At 42.4% G+C, this 23,872-nt stretch overlaps 1 protein-coding gene across 2 annotated transcripts in view; it reads right to left on the bottom strand.

Moving 5' to 3' along the window:
- Window positions 1-23,872, bottom strand: part of LOC122560737 (sodium/myo-inositol cotransporter 2-like) — a 39,087-nt gene that overhangs the window by 8,588 nt on the left and 6,627 nt on the right. The window contains exons 6-14 of one of the 2 annotated variants that reach the window (XR_006314796.2): window positions 23,564-23,668; window positions 19,679-19,784; window positions 19,392-19,472; window positions 18,148-18,353; window positions 13,185-13,320; window positions 12,970-13,077; window positions 11,580-11,730; window positions 5,112-5,280; window positions 2,804-2,919 (exon numbers count right to left, since the gene is read on the bottom strand). Coding sequence is in view for 1 of the 2 variants with exons in the window: in XM_043711731.2 (XP_043567666.2) it covers window positions 2,704-2,919; window positions 5,112-5,280; window positions 11,580-11,730; window positions 12,970-13,077; window positions 13,185-13,320; window positions 18,148-18,353; window positions 19,392-19,472; window positions 19,679-19,784; window positions 23,564-23,668 (1,278 nt within the window). In the remaining variant the exon portion in view is untranslated. Of the gene's footprint in view, window positions 1-2,703; window positions 2,920-5,111; window positions 5,281-11,579; window positions 11,731-12,969; window positions 13,078-13,184; window positions 13,321-18,147; window positions 18,354-19,391; window positions 19,473-19,678; window positions 19,785-23,563; window positions 23,669-23,872 lie in introns of both variants that reach the window. The other variant, XM_043711731.2, reaches the window with a different exon arrangement.

Here is a 23,872-nt window from a genome sequence, read left to right as displayed (position 1 = left end):
CCAATATCCATGTGTTGCAGCAACTTGCGCATGTGGGATTAAAATCAACAGCACACTGATTGGCATAACTGGAACTGCACAGCTATACAGACACAGAGCTTAATGGAAGTGTTCTCTGTCTAATGCATTTACATCTTTCCTGTAATGCATCACATAAACTATACACAATATTTCAGCTGAGATCAAATAAGTGTCATATATAAGTTCACCATCACTCCTTGCTCTTGTACTGTATGCCCCTATTAATGAAGCCAAGAGGACTGTATGCTTTATTAACTACGCTCGCCACCAGTCCTGCTATCCTCAGTGACTGGTGCACATGCAGAGCCAAGTCCCCTTAGAATTGTACCTCCCGTTTTCTATTGTCTCTCCACATTCTTCCTCACAGTTCCCTACATTGAACTTCATCTGCTATCTATTCACCCACTTGACCAATTTGATAACATCCTTTTGAGGTTCCAGTCTTCTTTACCAGTTTACAATTCTTCCGAGTTTTAGTATCACCCATGAATTCTGAAATTGTCTTCCTGAATATCAAGATCCAGATCACTAATATCTGTCAGCAAATCCAAGGGTCCCAATATTAATCGCTAGGCAACTCCATTATAAACCTTGCACCAGCCCCAAAAATGTTCAGTCACCTTTATGCTATTTTCTTATCACTCGGCTGATTTTGTATACACCTTTGTTCCATGAGCTATAACTTTCCTCATAAGTCTGTTGTATGGCATTGTATCAAATGCCATCTGGAAGTCCATGTATACCATATCAACACATTACCCTCATCAACCCTTTCCTTTATCTCTTCAAAAATCCAGCAAATAAGTTAAACATGGTTTCTCCCTTAGAAATCCAGGCTGTCTCTTCCTGATCAACTCACCTTTTACCACGTGACTATTAATTCCATCCTAAATAATTCTTTCTAGAAATTTCCCCATCACTGAAGTTTAACTGACTGGTCTATAATTGCTGGACTTATCCTTACAAAGGACTTATCCTTACAAATGACATGATATTTGCAATGGTCCAGTCTTCCCATGAAACTAAGCAAGACTGAAAGGTTATGGCCAGTGTTCCTCTGCAATTCTCATTCGTACTTCCTTCAATATCCTTGAATGCATCTCATCCGATCCTAGGGCCTTGTCAACTTTAGATACCGACAGTCTATTCAACACTTGGTCCTTATTAATTTTAAATCATTCTAGTGACAGTGCTTCCTCCTCTTTCACTCTAATCTCCTTCCTTAGTAAAGACCAGAAGATATTGGAGCAGAATTAGCCCATCAGGTCTGCTCTGTCATTCAGTCATGGCTGATATATTTCTCAACCCCATTCTGCTTGCTTTGTTCCCCATAACCCTTGATCCCCTGACTAATCAAGAACTTATCTATCTCTGTCTTAAATACATTCACTGTGTGGAGTTTGCACATTCTCCCCGTGTCTGCGTGGGTTTCCTCTGGGTGCTCCAGTTTCCTCCCACAGTCCAAAGATGTGCAGGTCAGGTGAATTGGCCATACTAAATTGCCCATAGTGTTAGGTAAAGGGTAAATGAAGGGGTATGGGTGGGTTGCGCGTCGGTGTGGACTTGTTGGGCCGAAGGGCCTGTTTCCACACTGTAATGTAATCTAATCTAATCATTGAGTCCCACTGATTTATCACCTTCTGACTGAAGAAATTCATCCTCATCTCAGTTCTCAAGCATCTTTCCTTCACTCTGAAGTTGTGCCTTTGGGTTCGTGTTCTCTCTTACTAGTGGAAACATCTTCTCCATGTCCAATCTATCCAGGTCTCTCAAGGTTTTGTAAGTTTTATTGAGATTCCCTCTCATCGTTCTAAACTCCGTCAAGTACCGATCCAGAATCCCCAACTGCTTATCATATGACAAGTCATTCATCCCCGGGATCATTTTTGTAAATCTCATCAATGATTTATGTAACTAGACTAACATCTGAGTCACTCGTAGGTGCAGACAAGTACATAAATAAGGAACTAACTCGTCATTACAATTGCAAAAATACAAAACTGCAAATTCTGGAAATCTAAACTGGAAGACTGGATCTGCTTAGCAGATTAGTGATACTTGCATCGACAGAAACAACATGAACACTTCAGATCAACAATCTCTTGCAGAAGTTAGAGGCATGGCAGATTTTACGTAAATATGGAAGCAAGTAATTTTTTCAGGTTCCTTTGCCAAAACAAGATACGAGAAACAGAATTTTTTTCATCATTCATCAGTTATACTGTGAGGAATATCAACATCAACAGATGTCTTGTCCTTCATTGAGTAATCAAATTGTAACTCTACTGATACTGCACTTCTGACTAATTCTTTTTAAAAATAGGTTTCCTTGTCTTTAAAATGTTGATTCTGGTCTAGTACCATAGACATAAATCACACGACACCAGGCATGAAAAGACCACCAAGTCCATATACCATGATGATTAGAACTTTGTGACTAAAACTTCCGGAGATGACAAAGAGAAATCATCTCACATTCAGCAACCCTTATGTAGCTTTAGTAAATGTTCCCTAGTTCTGTTGAACTGGAACCATCTTAATAGGTATGCAATCCAGTCCGTTGCTTATTTGACTTCCGGCAGGTAGTCTCCAAGTCTGCACTGTTCTAAAGTAAGTAGATCAAGGCCCATCAGCCTCTCTCAATAGCCCAGCTGAAATATTTGAAATGACTGAATCACTTACCCTTTCTAGATCTGGAGGTTTTGTACTGAGACTGATGATCACCACAACAATCAATGTAAAGACAGAAAGGATGATGGAAAAATGCAGGTAGTGAACGTACTTGGTCACCAGAGGCCGGTTATCAGGTTGGCCACACACAGGCTCGGGATAAATGAAGTCCAAAGCCATTCGAGTGCAACCAACCAGGATCCCTGTCAAGAGGCCCCAGAACGCGCCCTGTGCACACAAGCAGAGTCAGACATTAGCTCTTGTAGTTTTCCAATACCTCTGTAAAATATTCACAGACACATTCTCTGCAAGATTTGTTTTAACATCGGAAACCAAGGTTAAAGGATCAAGTAGTAAAGCTGGAGAACTGTTACATTTGAAAAGAACATATGGAGCACATAACAAGGTGACAACTATAATTTAGCTGATAACAGTTGGGAGATTGTGTGTTTCAATGTCTATTTCAGAGATTGTCATTCGACCGCAGTACTGAGGAAGTGCTAGCCTGTAGGATGTGTTGTCTTGCAGATGAGATGTTCAACTAAAACCCTGCCTGACCCAAAAGATTACATGCACTACAGAAGAGAAGGGAAGTTCCTTGGCCTCTATTTATCATTCAACCAATATCAAAAATTATATGTGCATCATGCAGTGTGTAAATTAAGTGCTATGATTTCTATATTACACCATGGACTACAGCCCAAAAGGTCTCTATTGCTTTGGGATCACTTGAGGCCATGAGAGGTTTAATATTAGTGTAAGCCTTTCTTTTCTAGTCTAAACAATCAGTAGTCTATTGGAAACTTGGGTTTAAGTTGAGAAGACAACTAGGAGATCACAGGACTGAAGCTGACTTACACCCCCTTAGACAGATTATCTCCGTCCCACTTGCTATTCGTCTAACCCAGCCCTGTCCCTGCTTAATTCAAGGTCCATTTTTTTCATCCCTTCGACCCTATCGCACAATGATTATGTAATTTTCTTAACATTCAACAACGTTCCGCATGGTAGACTGGTTAATAAGGTTTGGATACAAGATTGACTTGTAGGTAAGAGACAGAGGGTGGCAGTGGAGGGTTGTTTTTCAGACACGGAGGCCTGTGACCAGCAGTATGCTGCAAGGGTCAGTGCTAGGTCCACTGCTTTACATCATTTATATAAGTAATTTGGATGTGAATATAGGAGATATGCATAGTAAGTTTGCAGATGACACCAAAATCGGTGGTGTAATGGGCAGTGAAGAATATTAACTCGGATCTTGATCAGATTGGCCAATGGGCTGAGGAGTGGCAGATAGTGTTTAATTTAGGTGAATGTGAGGTGTTGGATATTGGTAAGGCAAACCAGGGTGGGACTTATATAGTTAATAGTAGCACCCTGGGGAGTGTTGCTGAACAAAGAGACCTAGGGGTGCAGGTGCGTAGTTCCTTGAAAGTAGAGATGAATGTGGACAGGTTGGTGAAGAAGGTGTTTGGTATGCTTGCCTTCATTGGTCAGAACATTGAATGCAGGAATTGGGATGTCATTGCTGCAGCTCTACCGAACATTGGTGAGACCACCCTTAGAATATTGAGTACAATTCTGGTTGCCCTTCTACAGAAAAGATGATGTTAAACATGAGAAGGACCAGAAACATTTACAAAGATGTTGCCAGGATTGGAGGGCTTGAACTATGGAGAGAAGCTGAACAGGCTGGGGCTTTCTTCACTGGAGCATTGGAGACTGAGGGGTGACCTTAGAGGTTTATATAATCATGAGGGACTTGGATAGGGTAAAAGAGACAGGGTCTTTTACCAACTAGAGGGCATAGGTTTAAGCTGAGGGGAGAGTCTCAAAAGGACCTGAAGGGTAACTTTGTTACACAGAGAGTGACGTGTATATGGAATGAATTGCCATTGGTGGAGGTTGGTATAATTAAAACGTTTAAAAGGCATCTAGATGAATACATGAATAGGACGGGTTTAGAAGGATATGGGCCAAATGCTGGCAAATGGGACAAGTTCAAATTGGTTGGCGTGGATGATTTGGACCAAAAGGCCTGTTTCCATGCTCTGTGACTATCCCACAAATTGAGTACGATTTTGCTTGCTGTAATTGGATTGGAGGTCATTAAATGGCTGGGTCAGGATCTGCTTTGCCTTCTGATTAGTCAAATTAGAGAGGTTTATTGCGTTTCTTCTTTAGACATTTTATTGCCCAATTGAGAAGTTCTAGCACATCGCAAAATGCCCAAAGGGTATTGTGAGACAGTTTTGGCAGTGGCTCCCTGACAGTACACCGTTATCTTTGGACTGGTGTACTCCTTTGACACTGTTAACAGGAGCTCACCAAATAAAAATAAGCAGAGAGAGCCCAGGCAGGTTCAACGTTATCACCTCATATTAACCGAAGGTTACTAGAGAAATAAATGCAATAGGCACCATCTCATTAGTTCGTTTCCAGAAGCAACCAGTCATGAAGACAATTGCGACGGGTGGCTGGAGGTAGGAGCTGATGGATTGGATGTACTGGAAGAGTTGGCCACCTTGGCTCATTTGTACCAAAGGAATCCACAGGACAGATAGCACCACCAGGACGAGAACAAACACCCTGGAGCAAACAGAAAACCCAATTTATCAACTGTGCACAGAAGCATCACCTCCACTCAATAGCAACCATGACAAGACACTGCTAGAGGAAAAGGCTTTTTATAAGAAACAGAAATTGGGAAGGTTAGTTGTCCCTTAAATCTTAATGGAAACCCATTGCAATAACCAGAAACTAAACTGTGACTCAAGTTACCTTAGAACATCATGCAAGAATAAGATCAATGGGATGGTTTTGCAGACCAGAACTATGATGCAGAGATATTGTACAGAGCAGTCTCTGATGGGGAATGATGGAAGATCTAAAGATAAGTTGAATCATACTTGGTCTATTGCTAAAGCTCTTCCAAGGGTAGGGTTTGCTGATTCTGGAGAAGGTGAAGGAATAGCAGGCAATGACATTAATGGGAAGAGTCAAAGAAATCTCATTCTTACACTGAGATAAACCTAAAGTAAGACCAACCTCAACAGATAGGCTTACCTGCATATGTTGCCTTTATTCAGCCTTTACAAGACTGGCAACAAAGGGAGAAGGTTTCTGACAGAATCTGCAAATGTCAAAATTCCTACAGCCTGGGACCTCCTCGGGATTTGAATCAGGTTGCACTGGTATATTTGGAACAGGCCAATTGACTGGCAGTTTTGAAAAATGTGATGCTGGAAAAACACAGCAGGCCAGGCAGCATCCGAGGAGCAGGAGAATCGATTTTTCGGGCTTAAGCCCTTCTTCAGGAATGATTCCTGAAGAAGAGCTTATGCCTGAAACGTTGATTCTCCTGCTCCTCGGATGATGCCTGGCCTGCTGTGTTTTTCCAGCACCTCATTTTTCAACTCTGGTCTCCAGCATCTGCAGTCCTCACTTTCTCCCAATTGATTGGCAGTCAATTCTTACAATCATGGCATTTTGATCAAGATCCAAGGTTTTTGGAAGGGCAATTAAGGCAACTCATATCTTTCTTCCTGGGATGAACTACCGTACATTCACCTAGAATTTCCTATATGTTCAATAGGTCTATTAACTTTCAGTCTTCTGTGTTCCAGATGTGCCACTAACTACTAAATCCCATGATGTTTTAGCCCCATGAAAAGCAGCTGTGGTAAGAAGTCGCACTCACATGGAGATCCATCACTCTCTGGACTTTTACTGTGGTATAATAGAATCGATAACCATTTTAAACTGGTGCATTTAAACTTCGATATCCCACTTTCACGTTCTCCCTCACCCTTCAAATCTCATTGTGAACTTCACTAAGCTAAGGAGAACAACCCCAGCTTCTCTCATCATTCCTCAAGGTTATTTCCCATCCATCAGACCATTCAAGTATCATTCTTCTGTATCTTTATGAAGTTAGAAGGAGACAGACAGAGAAGGAGGGAAAGGAGAAGGAGCAGGAAAATCCAGAAAGACTTTTGCTGATCACAAAGGCAGTTGATTCCATTTCTTAAGGTAAATAATTCCTTCACTGTGAGACTATAGCAGACACAAATAAGAATGTGCAAATCTAGAAAGAATCTTTCTGAACAAAGAACACCAACAATCATTTGAAAATTGTTCAATTATGTAAAAATGTTTCAGATAACCAGAACTATGATGCAGAGATATTGTACAGAGCAGTCTCTGATGGGGAATGATGGAAGATTTAAAAATAAGTTGAATCATACTTGGCCTATTGCTAAAGCTCTTCCAAGGGTAGGATTTGCTGATTCTGGGGAAGGTGAAGGAATAGCAGGCAATGACATTAATGGGGAGAGTCAAAGAAATCTCATTCTTACATTGAGATAAACTTAAAGTAAGACCAACCTCAACAGATAGGCTTACATGCATATGTTAGCATCTTGTTAAAGTACAAATTCTAGAATGCCCTATCTAGGAAGCTGTTGCTTCAGAGACCTGGTTACTTATGATAGGAGTGTACCTGGCAACCTTCAGTACTTCCTGCAATACAGAGTAAGTACGAACTGCTGTGTCCTTTAGAACAATATGGCATTGAACAATCTTTGTACTGAGTTGTGGTGTAAGCTCTCCAAGTATAGTCAAAGTATGAAGGGGAGGAAAGCAAGTTGTGTCCATGGGCCAAGCTATAACCTGAGTGGCTTGTTGGAGGAGGCAGGGTGTGTCCAAAAGGAGTCCAAGTGGCTAAGGGGATAGGGACTGCCTCTGGCTTAATGCTTTGTTACTGCACACACAGGCAAAGGGGACGGAGGGCTCTGTCTGGCCAGAGGTGAAAAGATGGACTTTGCAACAGTCTCTGTCCTGTCCTGTCCCAGGGTTTTTGATGCCATAGGTGGGAAAGGATAGCCAAAGGGACAGGGAGATGGCTTTCCAGGGAGTTTTCCTTCCTGCTCTGTAATAGGGATGAGTCCAGGAGCATTGGCTCTCAGGGGCTATGGTCACAGTAATAGTGGGGAATTGGGTGTGGTCGGTTGGGACTTGGTAGGTTAATTAGTGAGTATGTAATTTCAGAGCTGGGGTCAAGGAAAGTGATGATGCAGTGGTCTCAATCATGGAAGGTTGTGGGTCAAGAGGGGCATCACAATGTCAACTGGGGAAATCAAACGTGACTTGGAGGACGGTGCAGGGGCATATGGGAACAGGGATTGTAAAGCATTGAGGAATGTAAGCCATCAGGGACAACCTGTTGGCTCAGCTGAAGGGTCAAACATATTGGTTCACAGGACAAAAGGAAAGCTCGCCACCTTCTACAACAACTGCACAATTCTCTTTTTATTTCAGAAAAGCTACATCCATGTGGGAGGAGTTGTGTATTGAGGTGGATGGAGTTCCAGCTTCTGACTGACTGAAGGAACGTCCCATTAATGTGTCTGATGGATGGTGAATCAGGATCTGCTGGGCTCAATCTCCACAGAACCAGCATCTCTCCACATTGAGGGGTATCACATTCCAGTGAGATCTCATGAGGTAACAGAACCATGTACACAGTGGCCTGATTGCTAGCTCATGTATGAAGCTATGGAAGAAAGCAGATGGATTTAATCCATAAGCTGCTCTGTTGGCACATTGCTGACTTGGTAAAATGATTCTGCTGCAGCCTGCCTGAGGGAAGCTGACTATTGTAGATGGACAGATTCCGTGAGAGGCAACAAGTATTCAGGCTGATGCACATTCTATCTCCAGACACATTCTATCTCCGAAAGTTTGGTCCCAGGAGCTGACTCAATGGTATGAAGCTTTCCAGGGTCTGCATGTTGGTTTAGAGAGACGGGCAGCACCGCGATATTACCAAGAACAAACCACAAGGAGAAAGGTGACTGTATGCATCAAATTAATGTCTTCACAGATCTTCTAAAACAACAGCACGATGAACAGATCAACACTGCCATTCCTCTGGCCATCTTGCAGCTGAGGAGGAAACAGTGCTGTGAGATGCAGAGCAGCATCCCTGTCTGTGGTGCAGGCTGTGAAGGCATATCACAGCCAGACCAGTGAGCCATGGCAGAGGTCCCACACTTGCAGGGTGCTACCAATGTACACACATTGTGGTCAAAGACCTTGCAAATAATCTGTCGGGATCACCAATAACAAAGGATTCCGCCCCCTAAATGTGCCAGCATCTGTAACCACACTCGCTAAATGTTCCAGGTTTAAATGGGAAGCAGTAAGGTGTCACAACTCCTATATACTGGAAAAATCACAGTTGCCTGTACCTTCATCACTTATGGGACTGGCTGCTGAGAGGTAAAGGCTACTCCCTCGAGACCTGTCAGAAATCCTCAGACTGATGCGCAGGAGATGTACAATGCAGCACATGTTTCCATAAGGTCCATGGTTAAGCTGACCATGAAAATGAGATGTATGGATCACTCAGATGGCGCACTGCAGTTTACCACAGACAGGGCGTGCTGCATCACTGCAGTGTGCTGTGCCCTCCACAAACGTATGAAGAACATGTTGCAAGAAAAAGAAATGTCAGAGTGAGAGGACTCCTCCATTGAGGAAGGTGACAGTGAGAAGAAAAGATTGGGGTCTTGTTCGAGGAGTCTGGGGCTACAACAACCTTGCAGGTAACTGCCTCCAGGGTAAGTGAGCAAGATGCTTATTTTAGTTTATATATTTGCTGGCTGGGAGTGATGTCACTTTGGGACATACTTCAATGACTGAGAAATCTTTCCGTTGCAGGATTGTTTTAAATAAAGGCTAGATTCTTAATTTCCATGTACTTGTGTACTGTGATCAATTAGCAGCACCAAAGTGAGGGAACAAACCTACAAATGGCACATAGTGAGACTCATAGATTTTCATTTAGATAAGGATATTACCGAAATACAAAACTAACGTGGGTAGATGGGGTTAATGTACTGATCAGCTGGAATTTATCTGACAGAACACTCTGAAGGAGATGAATAAACTATATTCGGGGTCTATTAGAAAGATTCATCAAAGGCTTGGTCAATATAAGACAATGTATAGTAACAAACAGTTAGTTCTAAGCCTGCAAAAAAAACAAGGACTCAGCTAAAGTTTTTAGTTTGATTAAATTATGAGTCTTAAAGCATTGGAATCTAATGGTGAAGTGAATTTGTGAGGTGTTCAAACACAGAAAATTAATACTAACAAGATGATCTACCTAAGGTCAGACTTTGGAATGTGATTGTTACTTGTACTTGATCATCAGGGTAGAAGAGATGCATGGATGGAGTGGACTGTTGGATTTATCACACGTCAAAGACCAAGAGCTTGATTTAAAACCAAATTCACCACTGTAATATTCCTGAAGTGAGAACACTTTTTCAATTGCATTTAGTTGGAATGCAGCCAGAGCTCTCTGCTTCCCAGTATCCAGTGGATCACTGGTAGGCCATACCAGGGTGCTGCACAGATACTGATCTGGCTATGCCATCTTATACAGTTCACCTAAAGCTCGCAGTCCTGCAGTAGGAGAGGTGGGGTAAGCTTTGGGTATTCAATAACTCCTCCTGTATCTAGCTGTGCAACGGTTAAATGAGGGAAGAATGGTTTCTATTTGACTCCTGCTTGTTAAAATGCTAGACAACTGGGACAATTAATGGAATGGAAAGGGAAAATATGATTGCAGCCAGGATGCGAGCAATAAATGATGGTGGTAGTAGGAGGGTACGAGATGGTTTACAAACATTTTTAGATTTCACCAAATAAGGATTAGCAAGCAGTAGGGGTGGTTGGATTTCAACACTGCTGTAATCCCAGAGGTCAGCCAAATCCCAACTTCAATGTGCAGGTGGCCTGGCCCCAAGTAGCTGAAGTCACCTGGAAGGTATCCTGACCCCTGCTCCAGCCCTGTCTAAGTGTTTTTTTCACCCTATGATCTATAAGTCTTTGCTTACTATGATGTGCCTGGACTGCTCGAAAACAAAGCTTTTCACTGTACTTCTGTATACATGCCAATAAATCAATCAAATCAAATCAAAAACCCTGTCCCTCCTTGACCCAAAGAGATGTAGCTCAATCAACATGCAGGGAGTGGAGAAGCTACACTTAAATCTCCCAAAATACTCAGTTTGGAGGTTGAATATGAACAATTGCTTGCGTTGAAAATCAGAGAGATTCTCCATATGAAATCATTTTATTGTACAGCAAGAGTATTTATAAATGAAAGCATAATTTAGTTTTAAATAAATTGGATCTTCATTCGTAAGGTTCCTATTGTGTAATCTACTTTGGAGAAGGAAGCTTTGGTAACAGTGTTGTTCTGCTCAATATCCCGGTTAGACTCTGTACAAATCAATCAAGTTTCAGTGTGGAGTTTTCAAGCTTGAAATGATGAGCTGACAGTGAAATTGTTTATGATCTCACATTCTGAACTATTATTTGAAGCTCTAACAAAAGTCACAATGATCAAAGCACTCTCTTATCTTCCAGCCCAAATTTCTGTCATATTTGGTTGCATAATAACAGGGTAAATTAATCATTAATTATATGTAAATATTTACAGATATGATATAAATACAAACCTTCCCCATGCTGTATGCTGACACTATTGGACAAAATAAACTATAGGTTTAAGGAGTGGTTGAAGATACTGGGACTAACTGCACCACAGCAGTGAAGACCAGAGTGTAGGAGGTAGGAAGGACTCAGTAAAGTAAGAGATTTCTTTCTTTTGAGAATCTGGGAAACAACTAAAGGAGGTAATAACATGATGAGGTTTGATTTCAACACAATTTAAATAGAGGAAGAACACATAGGAGGGTGTATTAAAACCTCTACTCAGAAAAGTGTAAGAGATCCTGTGTTGCTTATGGACAGACAGTAATTATACTTTCAGAAAAACATTCTTCTCTTCAGCTAACTTAATCGTTTCCTACCTGCCAACGATCATGAGCTCCCACTCAGTGCTCTGAGGTCGGATGTGGTGCCAGATGTCTATTGTAAACAATGTACTCGCACTGTTGAAAATTGAAGTGAGGGAGGACATCAAGGCTGCAATCATTACTGACATCATAAGGCCTCGCAGTCCTGCAATAAAAGAGGTGGTGTCAAACTAAGCATTGAAGTATAAAGTGCATCACAATAGTGACTTAGTTACAGAGTAATGATATTTGAGTCTAAGAACACCAAAGGCCACTCTCTTTGAGGGCAATTAGGATAAGCAACAAATGCTGACCATGGCACTGATGCAAAAATATCCATGAAAGAATAAAAAACAAAAAACTCCCATAAACCAGTTGAGACACTTGCACTTCAGTGGGAATTAGAGCTTTATGAGTGAAAAATATGAGTGAAAAAGGAAACTCAGAAGAGAAAAGTCCCTTGAACAATTTAATAGGAGGAAGGATGCTTCCCATTAATACTGTCTGCTCGTGATGGTTTTACTGAAAGACCTTGTTGGGATCCAGCGACCTCCGTAAATGATCTATGCAGGGTCTGATGGGAAGCGGCTGCTGAAACAGGCCAACCATGTCAGGCCACTGGAATCCTGGGCCGCACGATTCCATAGAGGCTGCCCCACGGACTAATCTCATCGCCAAAGTGGGCCATCCATGCCACTGACCCTTTCGGTGGAATCCAGGCCATGCCACCGAAGAGTCCGAAACAGACAAGCAGACCACGCAATGGCCACAAGGAACCGCCAATGCCACTGCAGCAGCTGTCCGAAACATCCCTCATCCACCTCACCAATGTTGCCTCTGACAATGTAGCAGCCAGTACCGAGTCCCCATGCTTATCCTTCCATATCCTCAATGCTGCTGCCAGAGTCTCATTCCGATATTCCAGCAGCCCAGTGTGGTGGTTTTGCAGCAGTCCTGTCTATTTCTGAACCCAGGAGCCATGAATTGAACTAAGATGGACTTTGTCTTTTTTTTCTTCTCGATGCCTTCTGCTATTACTATGGGCACCGTGGTATGGCAGCTCAAACACTTTTCATTGCAGTCTATTTCGTTAAAAAATACAAGTGAGAATAAATGATGGAATCAAGACAAACATCTCAATGGCAATGTGCCACTGGCTCCTTTGTACAACTTTCCAGATTCTTTCTTAACTCAAATAGTGGCGAGAATGTGGAAATCTCTCATTCTTGCAGTGGTTGAAATGAATGGATTGATGTATTTAAGAAGGAATAACTGAGTATATGAGGGATCTAGAATGCTGATGGGCTGGAATGAAGCAAATCAGGGAAGAGGCTATTGATAAACATAAACACCAGCGTGGATCAGGATCCGTGTGGGGAATTCTAGATAACTGGAGTTCTTTTACCTCCTGGCAGCAACTCCATTACCAGCTTCGGGTAGGCAATGTCCGAACAACCAACTTTGTTCCCACAAATTCTCTGACACGTGTCGGCATCAGCACAAGCCACTTCATCTAGAAGATGAATCATAATGGAGGTAAGCATTTTGAGGTTAAAGGAAGATGTTAATGCTGTTAAATTACATGGTGTCAAGAAGCTGCAGCTATTTCTTTCCACATACCTGTAAAGAGTACTCGGCTTATCATGCCTGGAAGAACCATGATGAAAACAGGCAAAGTTTTCAAGTAGACGGCCAACAAGGAGCCACCTTTGGCATGGAGCAGATTCTTTGCAGAGAGTGACCTCTGGACAATTACCTAAAGTTGACACGAGAAACAGAATCATTGAGTAAAATATTGCAAGTTCTGGAAATCTAAGCTCAGGCCGAAGTGACAGTTGGTATCCGAGAAGAGAGGACTTGACATTTCTGATGTGTCGATTTCATCAGAAAACTGGGGTCACTTCTTCAGACACCGGTTTCTCTCTGACTTTAAGGCTATTTCAGTTCTAAGCAATTCAATAATTGCCACTTGGCACCACTTCCTAATATGAAACTATTGGCATTCCATTAATATATCTCAGGATTTTACCCAGACAAGCTCCAGCGCAGGAACACCACTCAGGAGAAAGAAAAACGTGACAGGACGATACTGATCTTTTTCTTCTGAAATTATAGGTGGAGTCAGCAAGCTTTGACAATAGGGTGCTGGTCATCAGTTTAATAAAGTGCAATCAGCAAAGGTAAAGCCCATAGAATAAAAGAGACAATAGTACCATGAACATAAAAGCTGGGAGCAGAGAGTTGGAGTATATTGTTGCTTTTCAGACTGGAATAATGTGGCCAGTGGGATTCCTTAGGGACCAGTATTAGCACCACAACTTCTTGAGATCTGTATTTGTGACCAGGAATTGGACATGCAGTGCACAATTTTAAAATTTGAGGATGACGTAAAACTTGTAACTATTGTGAACTGTGAGGGGAATTAAACTTCAATGATTTATTGTTACATGCATTTTACAGTGAATATTACAGTCAAACGCAGTGAAAAGCTTCAACTGTTGCCACAATCTGGCACCATTTTAACAGTTTAAGAATAAAAAGAATTTTAAAAAGACATAACTTTCTTCATCCTGCCACTGCACCAGCACTGGACTCTTGATTTACTTCAAGAGAAATACAGAGCTGGATCTCAATTTGTTTTGGCTGAGTCTGAGTTGTGTTGAGTTTTTGGAGGGTTTTTTACCGTGACGTCCATATCTAACAACACTCACTGCATTCAATACCTGTAGCATCTCTCATGTCCAATTCCATATTTCCCGAGCCACGCCCCATTCAGCTGATATCTACCAAAAGGTTGTGTTTCCACCATCTTTAAATGGCCACTGTGCTCCTGGGTGAGTACTGGTATTCCAAAGCTCCCCTGCTCACTGATGGGCAAACTCAGAACAAATCATAGAGGGCAGTGAAGGCACAGCCAGGGACCTGGAGTTCTTGGTGGGTGGGATGTTTCAGATAGAGGCACTTTTGGGTGGCATGGTGGCTCAATGGTTAGCATTGCTGCCTCACATAACCAGTGACCCAGGTTCAATTCCCTCCTTGGGTGAGTGTCTCTGTGGAGTTTGCACATTCTCCCCGTGTCTGTGCGGGTTTCCTCTGGGTGCTCCGGTTTCCTCCCACAATCCAAAGATGTACAGGTCAGGTGAATTGGCCATGCTAAATTGCCCATAGTGTTAGGTGCATTAGTCAGAAGCAAATATAGGGTAGGGGAATGGGTCTGGGTGAGTTACTCCTTGGAGGGTCAGTGTGGACTTGTTAGGCCGAAGGGCCTGTTTCCATGCTATAGGTAATCTAATCTTTTCTCCATTGAGGAAGCTGTGCCAAAACACCCTGGCAGCCTGTTCTGAGGTTGTTACCCAGGGCAACACTGTCTCCAAGGTGCAGAGGAACAGCCAGCAGTGCCTCAAGGTTAATAAACATCTCCGCTCTGCCAGGGTAAGTGCCATGCTTCTCTTTGCCACATCACATCCATTCTAACTCACCTTCTGTACCCACCTGTCACAAAGGCTCATGCTCTACCAGTCTCACTCCTGTCTGCAATTTCTTCCCCCACTCCCTCACACCAACCCTCCACACCCCTTGCCAAAAACCTCCTCCCTCCACAGCGTGCCCTCTGCCTGGCCTCCTCAGGGCCTCTGAACACCATCATTTCCCCATAAGTACCAATATTAACAGCTGTGCCACCCACTGTTAGGAGACTCAGTCCCTCATGTTTCTTATCATCACAGAAGAATACAGCACAAAGCAGCACATTTTGGTGGGGAGGGATTGGTGGTGGTTGCCAGGCAACTGGGTCCTCAGTCCTCAGCCCCTATGAAAAGAGAATCTTTTCCCTCATGGGACCATTACTGTGGGTATGCAGAAACATCCATGTTCCACCAACAGACCAAGTACTACCCTGCATGCCACTGCCGATCTCCCATTGCCACTCTCATTCATTGCATACCACTTCTATACCTTCTCTCGCTTGTATCTTGCAAGTACAGCTAGACTCTCCCTGATCTCATGTAGAAAGGCTGTTTCCCCTCAGAAATACTCTCATCCTCAGAGGAACTATCAGCAAGGCTGCCTTCTTTCATCCCCAGATACTGGCACCTCGGTGGGCACCTTAGCCATTGAAAGTGTGAGGGCACAAGCTGGTGAGCACCTCACTGTGACAGCTCTGCAGCTGGCTGAGGAAGGAATGCCTCAGGCCACTGGCACTTGGAGGACTGGCAGAGACCAGGCACCCGTTCATGGCCAGGCAGGAGAGGACTCTGTGGTGTTGATAATCAGGGATTTGGTCCACAAACACCATGAGATATGGGACACAATGTCCCTCATTGGCCACAAACTGCAGCAATGCAGTGATTCATGTGACTGTCTGGCTGTCTCCCTGAGCAAGTCATCATGGACAACCAGGCCCAGCATCTTCAAGGGCTGATGGAGAGGTGCCCACTCCTTGCATCCATTGCCCTAGCCACTGGTCCACAGGGGGATGGGGAGCATTCTCATCCCATCACATGTGATAGGACAGAGTCAGGAGGTACCTAACCAGTGGGGAAACCACACACACAGTCCCCTTGTCAGTTAATATCCGTTTCAGTACAGGGGTGGCCAGGCTCTCCATCTCCAACCTGTCTGCCCTTCTTGGACCCTTGGATGTTCAAGCTCAGGAAGGTGAACTTGCCTATGGCAGCATTTCAATGATGGTTGCTGGTACACCCTTTGAAACAGGTCTGTCCTTCCACAGCACTCTGCTGGTATAGTGGAGAGGTGCCAGGATGGTCATAAGGGGTTGCTGAATGCTCATAGACAAAGGGTGCATGCATCTCTGCCAATGACTATGATCATAGGCAACATGAAGGTTGTTTGGAGGCAGTGGTGAGCTGGTACTACCAGGAACTTGTTCCCGCTTCCTTGTTGAGGTTTCCCGGCATCGAACTTGTCTGGTGAATTGCATTGAACAAAAGTCTGAATATTAATGCAGTGAGTTGTTCCAATGTTCCAATATTCTGGGGCTAGACATCTGATTTCCAGTCACCCATCACGTTCACTGTGACAGAGAGGCTCTCCATTGTAGTAGCCATTTGAACCACAGAGAATAAAACCAGGGACATTCGAGTGAACTGTTAAAAGATACTGGTTTGGCTTGAACTGGAATGTTGCGTTCAGTTTAGGGCACAATACTTTAGGTGGCATTTAGAATGCATCAGAGGGGATGCAGAAAATATTTATGAGTATGGTTCTAAAAGTGAGAGAGTTACGTGGACAGATTGCGAGAAGCTGGGACTGTTGTCTTTGGAAATTAGAAGGTTGAGAGGGGATTTGAAAGGGCTTTATTGAACTCCTGGGTGTTTGGGACAAAGCACAGAGCAATGACATGATCCTATGGGCTCTGAAAGGTTGAGAACCAAAGGAGTCCTAATTTAAAAGTGCTCACGATGACAAGAGGAGAAAGATTTTACACAGCTAGTAGTTAGCATTTGGAATACACTAATTCTCATCTCAGGAGGAGGTTGGGTGAGGGTAGAGGAGGGGTGGAGGGTCATGCCTTCATCCTCCTGACATTCTCCAAGGATTGAGTAAGTCCTAAGAAAGGGCAAGGGTGGCCTTCCTAGCCGGAGGCTAATGGACACCCACAAGTGGCCAATCAATATCCACTTAAAGGTCTACTTGGCCATTGCCACAACCAGAGGGGGATGGAAACAAATACTAAGGTAGGCTGTCCACTCACAGTTGGTCTCCAGGTCTGCCTGGGAAGGAGAGAGCCTTTTTGATTATGCAAGTTTCTCAGGCATTCTCCTGCTCTTTCAACTGATCTCAAGATGAGTCACAAAATTGTAGGTCAAGGCTGCTCCAAGATGAGTGTATAAACATTAAACTCATTACTTGTGCAGTACTGAGGGTGTGCTGCATTGTTGGAATTGCTGTCTTTGGAATGAGACATTAAATCGAGGGCCCATCTACCTCCACTGGTAGATATAAAAGACCCCACAACACTATCTTGAAAAACAGCACAGGAGTTAACCTTCATCTCCCGCCCAATATTTATCCCTCCAATCAAAGTCACAACAGTCCATCTGGTCATTAGCCCACTGCTGTTTGAAGGAGTCTTGTGCCCAACCTGATGATTAGAAAGCACTTTAAGACATCCAGTCACTGTGCAAACATTTATATAAATGCAGGTCTTCTTCCTATCTGTCCTATAACATGATCATCCAAATCATCAACAGATTGTCTTGAGATTCCTATCCTTCCCTTCCACAAACTTACAGAAACTTTATAAACCAGAGCAGCTCTTGAAATTACAAAGTACATTATTGTAAAGAGATGGTGTGAGAATCTGATACAACAACTGAGAAATTAGTCTGGGCCCAACCCATGCTGATTTCTTTCCACAGATACTTTATACTTCGGGAAGATTAAGGAAAGAAGTAAATTCTGGTCTTTACTTTCAGCTGAGCCAATCAGATATACGAGTGCCAGTGTGGAAATGCTGAAGTGTTAATGTAATTGGTTGGATGAGTCATTCCAAGCTTTATATTGAAAAACTCAGAAGAGAAGACTGAGGTAGGACACACTAATATTAACAAAGTGATGATACCTGATCTGTGCACCAATACCAGATCGAAGGGATAGTCATTCCGATCAATACACCTGGCCAAGGAAAGTCAGAGGTCACAGGGTCCCGAAATATGTGGAAGGCATCATTCCTTGGGAGGCCACAGGTTGTATTGAGGTCACGGACACTGGGGATGGCATGGAAGTATAGTTCCTGAAGACCTGAATAACCATCAACCTTAACGAAAGCTGCAGAGCAGAGACTGGTTTTATTGATCCAGCAAAACTATACATTCATCAAGTTAACTAACCCCCATCAATCAAACCTGCACTAAAAAAAGTAGCTAATCCCCTTTCTACAAAACCAATGTTTATTTGCAATTATTAAGATGCAATCTTTATAGAAAACCATTAAATGAAGATTATTCTTTTGGATAAAATTTACCTACTATTTCTTTTTATCTCTTGTTAAAGGCTTTCTTCTCTCCTTTAGCTAATTGGCATCTTTCTATTATATGGGTTATTCTGAGCTCAATGATGGGAGAGAACTTCAAGAGATGTTCCTGGAAGTTACCATTCGCCTCCTCGGAGGATGTAAAATGATCCGAGCAAGATCTACCCATTGATAAGCATTAAGAACTCACTGTGCTGGGTTACACTGGTTTAATTGGTTTTATTTGTTCCTGGATATGATATGAGAGTGAGTCTAGGTCAATAATTATTACTCATACCACTGTTGTTCTGGAGAAGGTGGTAGTGAGCTCTCTTCTTGAACCACTGTTGTCCCGGGTTGTAGATAGATCCACAATGCCACCAGTGAAAGAATTCCAGGACTTTGACCCAGCAACAGCAGATGAACAGCGATACAGTTCATATTTAGGATAGTATATGCCTTGAAGGGGAAATCATAGGTGGGCATAACCATGTATTTGATGCCCTTGTCCTTCTCAGTAGCATCGGTAAACCCTCTCAGAGTCAGGAGGCAACAGCCAATGACGCCACCTGGTTTGGAGACACCTCTGGATAAAAGCAAAATCTCTGAATCTGGTGATTCCTGGAATACATTTCAGTTGCTGCTATCATTCCCCTTTATAGTCCTTCACTCCAGAAATACTAATGCTGATGGTTTGATGGATATCAGCCTTACTTTGTGATTGGTATTGGCCGATCAACATGTTACTGGTATCAACCTTCATTGTACAAACCCAGTGCAGTATAAATGAACAGTCAATTTTGGTTCTGATCAGTGCAGGTTTAACATTGAGCACATGGCTCAAGTGCACTTACCAAATCCCATGAGAACCAGAGCCCCAATCAGCATGATCACAGTCTGTAGGGCGTCGGTGTATATTACAGCAGCTAGCCCACCTAGTACATAAGATAAACTAAAGTAAGTACTTGATTGGTTAAAAGCAACACTAATTTTTCTTTTCAAAAACCAACTTACAAAGATGGCTTTGCTGACAGAAGAAGGAGGAAGATGAGAATTTTGGAGACAACAACAGGATGGGATAGTGTTGTTGGATACATTTATCTTTTACATGGGAAAAATGCTCACAGTTTGTTGAACCTACCCCCAACAGTGTAGAGAGTAGTGATCGCCAATAATCCAATCACTGCAATGTACAGGTCCCAGCGAAGAGCTTGCTGAATAAAGACAGCTCCAGCATAGATATCAACCTGCACCCAATACATACCACAAGATACATTACTCAGCAATACAACATCACAGAACCTCACAGCTCAGCTCAAAACCACCAACTCTGACTTCTTACAGGAGGAATTATTTACTTATCCTTTCACAGAACATAGACATCACAGTATTTATTGCCCATTCCTAATTATTCTTGAGAAGGTGGGTGTAAACTGCCTTCTTGAACTATTAGATACAACCACAGTGCTGTTAGGAAGGCAGTTCAAAGATTTTAACTCAGTGACAGTAACATAGCAGCAAGATAATTCCAAGTCAGGATTGTTACGGTCCAGTTAGGGATTGTCAGAATTTCAAGAGAAACTTGAATGATTTGATTTTACCATTAGAACCATGCCATGGTTTTACTTTTTTAAAGAACACAAACTTTATTTTCCAAACTGGACTCAAAACAAAACAATAACTATTCATTTAACAATATGATTTATAATTATATACACTCTGCATTTAGGTTTATTCCTTATTCCCTGTAAGAATTAATCCTATAGTTCTGTAAGGAGCACCGATAAGAATGCCACAAGAAACTAGCTTTAATTCTCCTCAGCTCCAGGCATTCTCACAAGAAAGTCTTCCATTTACCACCTCTTGATGCCTCAGTCCCGTGTTCAGTTACGTTCAGTACTGGTTACGTTCAGTACTTCCAAGCTAACCTGCTTTCTTTGGGACAAGACTCAGTGGAGAACCACTGTAGATTCTTCCACAAGTTTCAAACTGAACAATCCTTTAGCTTTTGTTCCTTCACAAAATTCAAGCTGTGATTAAGTCTCACTTGTACACTGCAGACCGAGTGATTTTAACTCTTCTTAGAGGGCAGGACTATCGATCAGCCAGTGAGTTGCAAATCACACAAAGTCCAAACTGTAACAAACTTTCTCAGCAGATATTTCAATAGATTGAAATCAGAGAACCTCCCAAAGCTCTTGTCCACAAATCAATCTTTAAGTCAATTATCACTCATTTATAAGTTCAGTTTTGATCTGTGAAGTAAATGGGTTTTACCATCTATTTTAAGCAATGTTTTAAAAACATTTTGTTTTCTTGTGTAAATGGCTTTTACAACTCATTTACCCACAAAAACTAAATGTTTTTAACCTAATTAACCAAAAACAAACATCTCATTGGAATTCACATTTTGTAAGAATTCCAGACAAAAGGTTTCAGTCCTTAACTAAATAAGCCCAGCTAATATTTTATAGCTCCATCTCCCTGTTGTTCTGATTTTATTAAACAAAATGGGTCGTCTTTTGAACTGCCATCTTTCAGATTTTCTCTCAAGCCCAACATTTAATACCCCTCCCTTTGCAACTTTAATGTCCTGAGAATTACAAATTACCTCTAAAATGTTAATATGAACCATGAAGGGGAGATTCTCAATTGGATTGTGTAAGGCTGAGAGAGTACTTCAAAGGCAATAGAGCTCCCACATGTCTGCTGCCCTTATCTTTTGGAGGACATAGGATTGAAGACACCGTTGAAGCAGCCTTGGAGAGTTTGAGCAGTGCAAATTGTAAATGATACATTTTGCCTCATGGCAAATAGACAGAGTGAATGTTAAAAGTGGTCAGTACAGTGCTAGACAAGTGGGTTGATTTATTCTTGATGGTGTTAAGCTTCTTGATTGTTGCTGGACGTGTACTTATTTGGTTAAGTGGAGAGCATTCTATTACAGGACTGGTTTATGGCTTTTAATGATAGCCAGGACATGAAGAGTCAGCAGGTGAGTTATCTTCCACAGAATTCCTAGCTTCTGACCTGTTATATTGTGTGAATATTGCACACCATGTATCTGCCCAAGTCTGAGTGTATTACAGGTCTTAATGAACAAGGACAATGACACCTCAGTGTCTGAGAAGTTGTGAATGGAGTTGAAAATTGGGCAATCAGCAAATATCCCCACTTCTGGCTTTATGATGGAGGGAAGGTCATTGAAGAAGCAGCTGAAGCTGGTTAGGCCTAGGACACTACCCGGAGGAACTCTTTTAGTGGCATTCAGGGATTAAAATGATTGACCTCCAACAACCACAACCAACTTCCTTTGTGCTAGCTGGGACTCCAACCAGCAGATACCATTCCCCTAATTCCTACTGACTCTAATTTTGATCCCTGATGTTTTACTTGGTCACATACTGCCTTGATGTCAAGGACAGTCAGTCCCACCTCACCTCATCTCTAGAGTTCAGCTGTTTTGGCATGCTAACACAAAGGTTGCATTGAGGTCAGAAGCTGAGTGGCCCCGACAGAATGCAAACTGAGCATCACCTACCAGGCTATTCTATAAATGCTGTTTATTAGCACCGTAGGTGACACCTTCTCTCACTTTAAAAATGACCCAGAGCAGACTGATGGGGCTGGGTTCGATTTAACCTGCTTTGTTTGAGGACAGGACAAACCTGAGTAATTTTCTATGTTGTCAGATAGATGCCAGTGTTATAACTGTACTGGACAAGCTTGGCAAGTTCTGGAGCACACGTCTTCAATACTGTTAACAAAATGTTGTCAGGGCCCATAGCCTTTGCAGTATTCAGCGTTTTCAGTCACCTTCGAATATTGTGAGGGATGGTTAGCTCAGTTGGCAGGATGGTTGGCCTCTGATGCACACCGACAGCATGGGTTCAATTCCTGTGTCAGTTGTTGTCACCACGAATGCCCTTCATTGACCGTGCCAGAGGAATGGTCGAACTCACCACCATTAATCTCTCTCTAATGAGAGAGCAGCTTATAGTCCTTGCAGTGATTTTCACTTTTACTTGATCATGTGGAATGTGTCAAATTGGCTGAAGACTGTGATGGTGGAGGCCTCAGGATCATCCACTTGGCATTTTCGGATGAAGAGATGCACTGATTTGCTGGGCCCCCTCACCATTATATGGCAAGACTACCAGCCTAGATCTGATCCGTTGGGTTGTGGTGTCATGAAACTCTGTCTATCATAAAATGGATCCTCTGTTTAATATGCAAGTGGAGATGTAGCTTCTCCAATCGATTTTTAGATGATTACCGTCATTTTCAGATGGTAACCAGCAGAATGTTGTTTGACCTGGGACCATGAGAGTTCATGGACATGGAATAAATATTGTGAATCTCCATGGTAACTCCCTCTTGACTGTATTCCACTCTGGTGCTAACTCTAATGGCTCAATTGTAACCTGTCTTATTCGGGGTTGGTCACGCTGGTGCCTGAGAGATAATCATACTCACAGAATCATACCCATGTAGATATTTGCAGGCTGTTCTTGACTAGTTTGTGGGGAAACTGTCCCAACTTTGGCACAGCCCTAGATGATATTGAAGAGGACTTTGCAGTTTGATAGGACTGGGTGTACAATTGTCATTTCTGGTGCCTAGGTCGGTGTCAGGTTGTTCCTCCATGTCCCCAAAGTATTATCCTGAGCTTCTAGTTACATTAATCTACAATGACATGATGACCATGACACTGCATTTAATTCTTGTATACAAGGGACACGCTATAATGCTTTATTTTTCCAAAGTGAAGTATCTGTAATCCAATACACCTGACTACACTTACAATTGACACTGCTCAGTTTTATGCCTCACCCATTTACAGATTTTTCTTTGCTCCTTTCCATTAATCTGTGAGGAACTCAAGGAGGAATATTTCTTCCTACATGTGCATTCACTCTGTTTGTGTTTGCTAATCATTTTCCAGATTCAGAAATACTGATTTTTCATGCTTTGGAAGCATTGTTACAGAACCTTCAAGTTGGTCTCTTCAAAATTGCATACTCACCGATATCTTTGTGAATATGTAGATGAATAAGTAGAGAATTGCAATAAAGAGCCGAATTCTTTGGCCTCCAAACCGTTTTCGTAAATATTCGGGCATGGTGGTGACCTGCAGGGACAGAATACCTTCAACTCTATTCTAATGTTAAAATCACATGGGAATCAGACACAATGAGACTTATTTATAATGTTTATGATTCAACCTTGCCCAGCAATCAATTGTGTAACCATTCCAAGATGCAGGACATTCTTCTTCAAAGATGAAAGAGATTGAAAGAAATACATGAGGAGTGAGCATTTAGACAATTATCAA

The sequence above is a fragment of the Chiloscyllium plagiosum genome, unplaced genomic scaffold (genome assembly GCF_037043375.1).
Source record: "Chiloscyllium plagiosum isolate Xiang-an unplaced genomic scaffold, Cpla_swu_hap1 HiC_scaffold_20, whole genome shotgun sequence".
Classification (NCBI taxonomy): Eukaryota; Metazoa; Chordata; class Chondrichthyes; order Orectolobiformes; family Hemiscylliidae; genus Chiloscyllium; species Chiloscyllium plagiosum.
This window is presented reverse-complemented; position numbering and strand designations above follow the sequence as displayed.